Source organism: Paralichthys olivaceus, chromosome 1 (genome assembly GCF_024713975.1).
Source record: "Paralichthys olivaceus isolate ysfri-2021 chromosome 1, ASM2471397v2, whole genome shotgun sequence".
In the NCBI taxonomy this organism is placed as follows: Eukaryota; Metazoa; Chordata; class Actinopteri; order Pleuronectiformes; family Paralichthyidae; genus Paralichthys; species Paralichthys olivaceus.
Genome location: NC_091093.1, coordinates 28541760 through 28552278, shown reverse-complemented (window position 1 = coordinate 28552278; position 10519 = coordinate 28541760). Strand labels below are relative to the sequence as shown.

At 41.3% G+C, this 10519-nt stretch overlaps 1 protein-coding gene across 2 annotated transcripts in view; it reads right to left on the bottom strand.

Annotated features, from left to right (window-relative positions):
* Positions 1-589: 589 nt before the first annotated feature.
* The window catches only part of luzp2 (leucine zipper protein 2), a 130817-nt gene continuing 120887 nt past the window's right edge, over positions 590-10519 (bottom strand). For both annotated transcript variants that reach the window (XM_069527049.1, XM_020099395.2), the window contains 3 exons: positions 9483-9587; positions 6697-6771; positions 590-1533 (listed from right to left, as the gene is read on the bottom strand). In XM_069527049.1, the coding sequence (XP_069383150.1) occupies positions 1426-1533; positions 6697-6771; positions 9483-9587 (288 nt within the window). In that variant the 3' untranslated portion in view covers positions 590-1425. The remainder of the gene's footprint in view (positions 1534-6696; positions 6772-9482; positions 9588-10519) is intronic.

Genomic DNA, 10519 nt, shown 5'->3' with positions numbered 1-10519 from the left:
TGAAGCTTAATGAATTTTTGGCTGGAAAACGTATAGAGTACATCTTTCAGTAATACAAAAAGAATTTAATGAAACATAAAAATGAAAATATAAATTGAACAATTCATGTTAAAGGATTCATAGCTCACCTGGATCCGTGTTCTTGAGTCGCAGGTTCGGATCCTTTGCTTCACGTCTTTCTTCTTCTCTCTTTCCTGCTTTCACTCTCAACTGCGTCCAATCAACAAAAGCTTAAACGCACAAAAAAACATCTTAAAAGAAAGAAAGAAAAAAAAAAAAAAGGATTCATAGTCTTGGTCACAGAATTTCTTTGAGACAAAACAGATGGATTTTCAGTTTGTAAGGACGAAGAGTTCAGGCCGTGTCGTCTCTTCTGAAACAATTTCACAAAGTCAACTTTCAAAACGATGCGATGAATAATTGGTCTGTTAGAAAACACCGGCTTCTCTCCGACCTCATGTGTGTCGGCGCCTCACTAATAACCTCTCCTCGCCGCGTTGGACGTGTAATTAATATTCAGCAGGTGTAAATCATGGTCCCTGCGCCGCGTGACCTTTTTCCCTCTGTTGATCACAAACATGCTCACTCATTTCTTTCCCACAAATAACCATTTATTCTTCACACATTTACTGAAAATTACAGTTTATTGAAAGGACACAGAAAGGTCAGATAACACGGATACATGTAGCTAGGAGTTACTACTCAGTGCATGGCACATTCTCAGGGAGACGACCCATTGTGAGTCTTTGGCTCTTTGCCTCTGGAGTGTTGAAGGCAGGGAGAGTGCTGAAATATTAAACCTTGAACAGTTGGCCAGCCAACTTGAGCCTCTATATTTCAAAATGTGGAGGAGTAAATTAACCGTGCTACAATGAGTGACAAACAATAGTCTAAGTTGGGTAGTAGTAGTAGTAGTTATAGTAGTAGGGGTATCTCTTATTTGTCAATTGATTTATACTTATCACAGGATACAGTGTCAGACCTCACCAGTGCAAAGGGATTTTTCTAGAAAGATCACACATTTAGAAAGCAGTGTCCTCACTCAGAATAAAACTCAGATAAGTAAACAACAGATGAACAATCATGAAACAAGTTACCAGTGCCATTGCTACCATTTTAAAAAGAAGTTCTAGAATGCATGCCGTTTTACTATGGAGGTTTTCAGATGACGGTTTGAAGTCGGACAATTCCAGTGTCTCAGCTTTTGCAAACAATGCTGATATGCGCATATGTAGCTGTCGTGTGTGTGTTTGTGTGTGTGTGTGTGCATGTTTAAAATGTGTCTGTGTGTGTGTGTGTGTGTGTGTGTGTGTGTGTGTGTGTGTGGGCGCACATTGTTTTTTGTGAGAGTGCGCAAAAGTGTGTGCTCTTCGAAAGATCCTTCAGGCAACAGGAGCTCTGCAGTTTGGGTGACACGTCGTCCGCTCAGTTGTATTTATGTGGCTTTGTCTTTTGGCTGCCGCCTCCCTCTGCCTCCTCGCTGTCGCCTGAGAGCTTTGTGTTGATTTTCCCAGTCTGCACTTGGCTCCTTTGCTGTGAGGTTCAGAAGATAAAGATTTATAATGAGCAAGAGTGACACCATAATGTTCCACAGTAGACATGTGCTGGTCTGTAATCCGAGCAGGAAATGCTCCAGAATATCTGTGGGATACAGATGAAGTAGAAAACGGTATTTTTTTTTTTTTTTAAACTGATGCAACGCTTCTATTGCTATTACAACACAATGACTGAGGTTAGAGTTGTTTCACACAAGTTAGAAAGTTTCCAGAGCAACGTAGAGGCTCATTTAAATCCATGGAGGACTTCTGTCGTTACTCTGCGTTCAGTTCGTCCGTGCTCGTCTTCTGTAAGCTTCTGGGAAATCAGTACCACCGCAAATCATGGGGGGGCAGTGTAGCCAATAGTTCAGGGGAGACGACGAAAGGACACGAGGAAGAAATTTCAACATTGAGGAGAGAGACATTTTGTTCTATTGCACAGCTGAGTGCAGCTCTACTTGCCACAGGCTCTCGTGCTATCGCCCAAAAAGTTTTTACCATCCAGGTGGACAGAAGCCAGACCTCATAGTTTCAGCTGCAGTTTTGTGTGTATCAGCAACGTGCACCCTTAAGTCTTTGTACCTGTCACTTGATTGAATGAATTCTGTGGGAAACGTTTGGTTTGTTTAACAACAACATGAACGTAAAGAACACATTTTATTGAATTAACACACAGTTGAAGCTTGAATATGCATCTTTACAAATTCATAACTCGCACTCTGGGCGGTGGGTTAAACACAATGAGGCTGTAATTTGGGGGCGTTCTGTACAGCTCATATTTCCCAGAATATCCTTGATTTTCTTTGGAAGGAAAAAAACAATATAATGGTTGTAATGAGCAACACAAACACGACTGTAAGAAAAAGGGGGATACATGTAATTTACTTGTGAAAGATTTAAATGAGTCGTTAAAGCTAAAGTTGAATACAGTCGTGTGTTATAATGTTTGTGGTTATGGAGACTTTGAGGAGGGTGGAGCTGGTGGATTGAAGCTCAGGAGTCCAGCTGCTTTTCTATTCAGCTCTGGAGCAAATGAGCAGCTCTTTAATTAAATTAATCTAATTAAATACCTGGTGAGATGGAAAAGCCCAACACTGACAGTAGCACATGGAAACACAATGAGAGGGTGTGAGTGAGTCTCCTGCTGTTTTTCACAAATTCCCGCTAACATTTGAAAAAAGAAAATTATCGGGCACCGATGTTTTTGTCATTTATGGAACGCAATCTTCTTTGGCATTTTGAATAATTTCAGCCATTTGAGCAATGACATGTTTAAGCACTGTACACTGGCCCTAGGAACCAATTCCCAGAGCTAAGCATCTGTTTTGTGTTTACCAATGTCACTTTGGAGAACGGCCCGAAGGCTTCCTGCTGCCTGCAAATGACTGCGTAACACATCACTCTGCATGGCAGTGGGTCGGAGTGCAATCAACCGGCCTGAAGCAAAACAAATAAAAAGAGGCAACATGAACCTTAACATTTATCTCATCACCTTCAGAGCATCATGACAGTTAACTCTAAATCTGACCGGATCACTTAGCCCCGATGTTCTTTCTTGATAAATTACCAACTGCACTGTAGGAGACTCAGTGTCTTCACCTCTCTCTTTATGACCTCGGTTGAGGTTCACTTTGTGGGTTTGGGATTTTCTTTTTTCTGTGTTTGTATCTTGTTTATCATCCGCAGAAGCTCGAGTGAGAACATCCAGAAGCAGACGCAGCCAGTGTCTACAGTCAAGGTGATGTCGAACAAACAACATTATATCTCAACGAACAACAACTAAAGGCGCATTCATGCTCAGCGTCAGATACGTATACGGACGTATTCGGAACCTTTTTGAAATACTTTTTTATTTCATCTGTCCTGTAGTTTTCTGAAAGCTCACTGACACGAAGCAGTACCAGTGGAAACCAATCAGTGCAGTCAACAGTTAAAGCACTAGAAAAACTCTGGAGCATTGTGCTGCTCTCTCGTGGACAAAGTATTTCCTATCTCTGACTCTAGATCTCTGGAGTTCTCTAACGATCTGTATGCCACATGGTTGCTCAATACTATAACAGTATCTTTCACAAACTTCTCATAGTTTCAGTTGTGAGGACTTTATCTTTTATTGAGAGCCTCAGAAATCAGCATTTACATATTTTCACTGTCAGGCTATATGAATATAAAACTCTGACTTTATCTAGATTCATGTCGTCATGTTTGTCACAGGACATTTGTTGTAGTGCGGATATTTTTTGCTCTATGGATAAAAATTGGTAAAAAAGTAAGGATTCTTCTTCCGCTGTTTTATTTTGGGTGCACGTCAACTAACTAATTAACCGACTGTCACCAGCAGACGCTGTGCTTCTTGGAATATCTGAGCTTCAAAACAAATGGAACCTATATAAAACATTTTCTTTTTTTAACCACAGATGATTTTTAAAAGACTGCATATCTGACTCAGTCGATCTTTTTCAGCTCCTCCTCACGCTCGCCCTTTGTGATTCTTACTCATCATCTGGTGTGCACTTCCACTTCCACAGTTTTAATGAAGTCAGGAATGTCAGAGATGAACAATACTGATGCCACTGTGCTTCAGAGACGCGCTCTGTTGTTTGAGAATGTCGGAGTTTGCTGAATCACATTATATTTTTAACTTGAAAACTTTCACTCTCAAAGATTCTTAATGATGTACTCGAACATGTGAGTATAATGTGAGGCAGGTTGGTTTGCGTACTGTGGTTTTAAAGCTGACACACACTGGAACATTATTATCTCCATGTTGTTGACACGACAGTTAATCAGGTGTGTGACGCAGGTCTGTCACGTTGTCAATGCTCAGGCCTCTTCTGATGAGTCCGCCGTACGAGTCGATCCATGACTGCTGCTTATTCTCCAATATATCTCGGAGAAAAATCGCAGATGTTGCTCTGGTTTCCTAATAAATCTTTCTTTGTGTCAAACAAACAACAGAGCAGGCGTAGAGCGTAAGAGCAGCATTTTCTGGGGGATGCCACTCAGGCTCTCACGATACAGTATAATGAAGGTGGAGTAGTGACAAGGATAACGGCCACTTTAATGCAGATTGATCCACAGAGACTGGAATGCAAATCGTTACTAATCAAAGTGTTTACTACACCATGAATGGCAAGTGCTGCGTACCGGCAGACAACAGGGAGAGAGACTTGATTGTAGATCCGTTGATGCATCAAAATGTGAAAACTCATGAAAATATGAAAAATAAAAATGTATTTATTTTTAAAACACGTCTGAAAAGGGATTTTGCTCAACTGACACTCGAGAAGTCACCTTCTCCTGCTCGTCAACTTTGTGGCGGCTCCTAAAACAGAAAATTTGATATTTTCAGATTTCTGTCTATTACAGAATTCGTTGCTTATCTTTCATCTTGTGGTGAAAACGTCTCAAATCCTCTGGGGACGGTTTTTCGACTTGAGTAAAACGTTATGTTGAGCGATTTCACTACATTCATCCTAAAAGAGAATATCATTCTTTAGTTCTGCTTGGAATCAGTGGCACGGTCCACTGTTGTTTTACATAAAGCCTCGTTGTCACACTCTCTCGCTGAATCTCTTTCTGGCACGAAACACACCAGCGAAGTCGAATCCAGCCATTCGTCGAGATCGTCGTTTGAAATATTCTCGTATTTCTTGTGCAAATAGTCTCTGTGTCTAAAAATGGATCCCTGCCACTTGGAATGCAAGGCATCCGCTCAGTTAGACAGTACTCCAGTGAAATGAGATGCATTGTTTTTTTGTACCATCTGCCGCCGCCAAACAGGTGTGACTCAATTCAATAATATGATGAGGGAGGCAGTTGTGCATGGGCTTTGATGGGGCAGTGAATATTAGATTTGAGAGGAACAGTTGACTTCTTTAAACAATGTGCTGTGCTGTGTGTCCTTCCATGTCGATATTTTGTTGGTGAAGACTTTAATCATTTAGTTCCTTCGCACACAAAGTAAAAACAGTGTCTCCTGAGGTGACGCTGAATTCTGTCTCCCTGCTGTCGATGGTAAAAACCTTATGGATGTTTGAACGGGCCACCGCCTCAGGTGTGTGCTGCAGCTCGTCAGTCTGACTGTGACCGACCGTCAATATGAGTGACAGCGGGGCAAAGAGCGCTGCACGCACACAGCTCGACAAAAAACACAAAGTTAGAGATAAATGAGAATATGGCGGGTTCGCTGCATCCTACAGGACAATAGACACAACCTAAATATACAGTAGGGATGATGTCACTACGACATCATGCTGAAGTCAGAGAATGACGTCATACAGTGCAGTGATGCAACATTTGCAACCAGTAAGATTAGTGAGAAAATCTACAGCTTATTCATACGATACAATCCTTCGTTGGCATTGTCCCTCTAATCCTGTTCATTTAATTATTAGTCCATGTAAATCTGTGGAGTCTGAACATGTTGACCATTTATTTTCAGAGCTGCAGCAGAAAGCTGAACATTACAAAATACCCCACAAAAGAACTTAGAAGATGAAGCCGATTATGTTCAGTATTTTTTCTATTTGTCCACAAATCACATGAAAAGACCAGTTTTCATTTAAAAGGCTAAAACCAAAAACTGCTTAATCCCACAGACGTATTTCCCTGAAGCCTCGTCTCTTGTGCACTGGAGCTCCATTGTTGTCCAAATACTAGTTAATAAACTCAGTGAGCAGCAGAGAGATGCACTGGATGACATGTTTCTTCATCAGCGTAAACACGGAGCAGTGGAGTTTGTTCTGAGTCCTGGACACACGCCATTAGCAGCGCTGTAAATAACGCACTAAATTAATCTGCGGCAGAAAATAGTCCCTGAAAAAAACGCGTTGTTTGCTCCTGGTTTGTGAAATGTTAATTTAAACCCCGGTGTCCAGTTGAATTAGAAAATCCCTCAGAGGTTTTTAAAAAGGACCTGAAGATTTTACATGCGTTTGAAGAAGCTGGGAAATTATGAGACGGTTGTTTTGATATTTTCACTGGATTCACTAATGAGAAGAGAGCGAAACAAAGAAAAACACCTTTTTTATCTTCACGACCCAAATTAACCCTCTGCTCATTTCTTGCGCTGCCGAAGAAAAGCAAGAATTCACTGGATCGATTGAAGTGAGAAGTTTCCGTTTGCTGTTGTTTCCATTTGAATCCGAGTGACGCTCACCTGCTGTGCCTCTGGTAGCTTTTTACTGTCCGGGGCCGATTCCTCCGTCTGATTCTGGAAGCAGTCGCCTCCAGTCTGTGGGAGCAGAGGGAGAACATCTCAGAGCGAGTGAGGGGGAAACATGCAGGGAACTGGGTGTATTCTGAAATCCGTAACACATAAAAGTTACAAAGCATTTCATCCACGACTTCTGCATCTGTGGAATCATCCAATTAACTTTCTCATTGAAATTTGAGATTCGATGACAGAAAATTGCAAATCAAAAGAACAGAAATACCACAAACATTCAACATTATTAATATTAATATTTCCAGATCTGTCCCTGGGCCCTCAATAGATGAGACAGACATTTTTCATGACATTTTATAAACAAAATCAATAGTGAAGATAACAGTAGGTCGCAGCCGTACAGGATGTTTCTCTTTTAAGGAGTTGCACAAGTGATGGAAGTAATTTCTCTCAGTGATAAACCTGAAACCATCTCTCATCAGTGGTAATGATTTTCTTTTTAACACAAAGCACCGTCACATTAATGTCCGTTAATTACTGCTCTCCAGCTTTATCAGGTCCATTGTGGACTAATTGTTTGGAGCACCTGCTCTACACACAGTGTTTAGCCGGCGCCTCACCACAAGTAGGACAAGTGATGAATGAAGGACGATCTGGAGCCGGTGAAATGCATAACGGGTCAAAAGACTCTGTATCGCCTCCAGTTCTCCAGTTTAATTGAAATCTAAGGAGTTCAAGTTCAATTAAATCTCTGGCGTGGTTAACGTAGCGCTAATTAAATTGTAAAAAAAACTCGTTTGTTTCTTGAGGGATTCCAGGGTGGGAGAATTTGGTTAATTCACAGCTTTCCCGCAGCACTGCAATTAAATTAAGCTTTGAAAGTTGGAAACAATTCCGACAACCCGGCTTTTGTTGATGACTTACAAACCCTCCGCACAAAGTCAGCGTCGGAACAAACTGTTACTACCCCCCCCCCCCCGCCCTCTCGTGCATTGTTAGGAAAACACCACACTGCAGGGAGAGCACGCACCGGTCGGTCAGAGATTCATCGTAGAGCAACGTAATGAAGCGAAACATGAGAAGGAAACAAGATGGAGGCTTCACATGATGCAAGAACAGAACAGTCTCCACAAGAGGAATCTATTTTAAAGATCTAACTGGTGGCGTTGGATAATAAGGTTTTAGTTACAGGTGCAGATCCAGTTGCACGTTGATAAATTATTATTATAATGGCAGAAATATTGCACCTTTGACTTTAGTCCTGGTTTCTGTTGATCCACCGGGGCTCTGATGGGTGAAGGTGCATTTGCTTTTTAAACACAGTGAGTGCTTGGACTGGAAACTGGGTTTCACTCCGCGCTGCTTTGCTGTAGAAAAGCACCCTGAGATATTGAATTATGTAAATATGAGATGGAGAAATCTAAAACCTTTGACCAGTAGCGTATATATTTCAAACCGTTAAGTATGAGCTTTGTCTATGAAAAGCAAATCGTGTATTAGATTGCCGTGAACCTTTCACATTTCATTTTCAAACCGAACCACGGGCTGGGAACTGTCTCTCCTCATTTCCTGGCAGCCCACAGGGAGCGGAGGACGAGATGCGGCGGCGTTCACGAGCAAACACAACATCTGAGTCTCTGTTTCAAATGTGTCTCCTCTTATCTGCGTCACGAGGTTTCTCACTCTCGCTGAAGGATTTTTAAAACCCTGCCAAAATTACGTGATCAACTTTTGGACACGGCTGAACATTGTGTTTGGCACAGTTTCATTAAGGAAATATCTCTTTGACAAAGTTTCCACAGTCGGTAATTTCCTATTTGGGTGGCGAGCCTCTGCACTCGGCTGCGGTCTGTCAACTTATCCCGTAATAGTTCTTGATAATCGCTTGTCAAAAATCCTTATGGACCATGTTTGCTTCCCCACTTCTGTCACAGCCTCTTTACTTTCCTGATCAGTGAGTGGTCATGGCTGCCTGCGTCCTGGAGGAGACAGCCCGCCAACCAGAGTCCTGACTATCTCTGTTTTTTTTTTCTTTTCCACCTCAATCACTGTTTTCAAAACGAGACACTCGACTGCTTCACATGTTCCGAAAGCTCCTCGGTGTAAAACTGTGTTTGCAGTCGTGATTCGAAGGCTCCTTGAGGAGAGTTTGAATCACGGAGCAAATTCAACACAAACCAGACGAGCGCAAACCTCCTCCTCCAGGAACAGTCATCTTAAATTCATTCAAGTTGCACCCGATTGCATACACTCAGAGATATAAGTCTGCATTTTAGATAAAAGGTCAAACACTTCATATCTTCTATTGAATTCTTCACATTACAAGACTGGACTGACGGGGATGTAATGTGTTTGGTGCTGACACACAACTGTCCAAGGTAATCCCGTATATTTAGGTTCAATTTACGATCAATGGAAAAAGGCAAAATATGTCATAACAATGTTTTTCCTCAAAATAGTTTGATGGTTAATTATCTTTACGACTTTTGTCTCAGAATTTAAACCAAAGAGAAGCAACAGATCCTCTAATGTTTTGCAGTAAAAATCCTTCGGTAACGTGCAATTACAAGTACTTTAAGTTAAAAACGATGAAAACTATTAACTTTAAGACTCATCATGATGACACCTGTTGTAACTTAATGAACCTCCCGGAGACACTTGTCGTGTTTGACGCCTGATGAGGAACTTGAGAATGAACTCAGTGAACAGATGAACGTCATGGATACAGACCCTGAGGTCACAGAGGCCGTTACAATTTAATTAGAAGGAACACTCACCTTTTCCATCTGGCACTCTTTCACTCCGCCACTCTCTCTCCTCGTTACTCCGATGTTCACGGGTGATTTACTGTCTGTGACGATTCTCTGGACTCGTGAGATGTCCTGAAAAAAAAAAAATAAAATGGGGTTGAAAATAAAATGTGTAAATATCTCGTTGATGCAGCAGCGGAAAGTCAATAAATCATTCCTGACTATTATAGTTTATCTCAACTAATCCAGCTTTTTTATTTGTTGTAAAGAAATTATAGGGGAAATCACAATCACATAACAAGCAGCAGGAAGCGAGAGTGCTACAAACTAAAAAGAGAATTATTGAAATATTACAGCTTGGAGGTGAACATATTAAGTAATGGACCATCACACATGATACACAAAGATAGAATCAATATTTCTGCTTAAATAGTGTTTTTATTTGAACTGGTTAAAACAAATACTGTGAATATAAGTTTTTTTTTTAGAATACTGTGAATATAAGTTCTGTAAAATCTAGTTCCAAACTGAAATGTCATGGGTGGGTTGACAATAGGGGTTAATTAAAGTGAATGAACTTATTCTAAAGGTGACATGAATGTTTTTTACGTTTGCACAAAGTGAATATATGTGTCACATTTGTTCGATGTCTTATGAGACAGATATTAAAAACAATTAAAGCTTCATCACTGTCGTTTGTTGTTCTGATCAGATTCGGATTCTCAAACTAAAGTGAAATGTACAGTTGTGACCAGCACGTCCCAGAGGTTACGCCTTCAAACCAGCCTGCGACGGATGTCTGAATAAAACACGCACAGATCAGCTCAGAGTGAGGAGCGAGTCCAGAGAGCAGCTGTGGGATTTTCTCCTGCGTTGCATATCGTGAACAACGATGTTTGGGTAAAGTGACCCTGCTGCAAAAACAGTGAAAAGTGATGGAGGGAGGTAAACAAGACAGACGGTCAGAGATGAATCGTCTCTCTCTGGAGGTGCACGAGCAATCTATACCACACCCACCTGAAAGGATGTCCACGTGGAAAACATGACTCTCTGGGCTGCTGCAC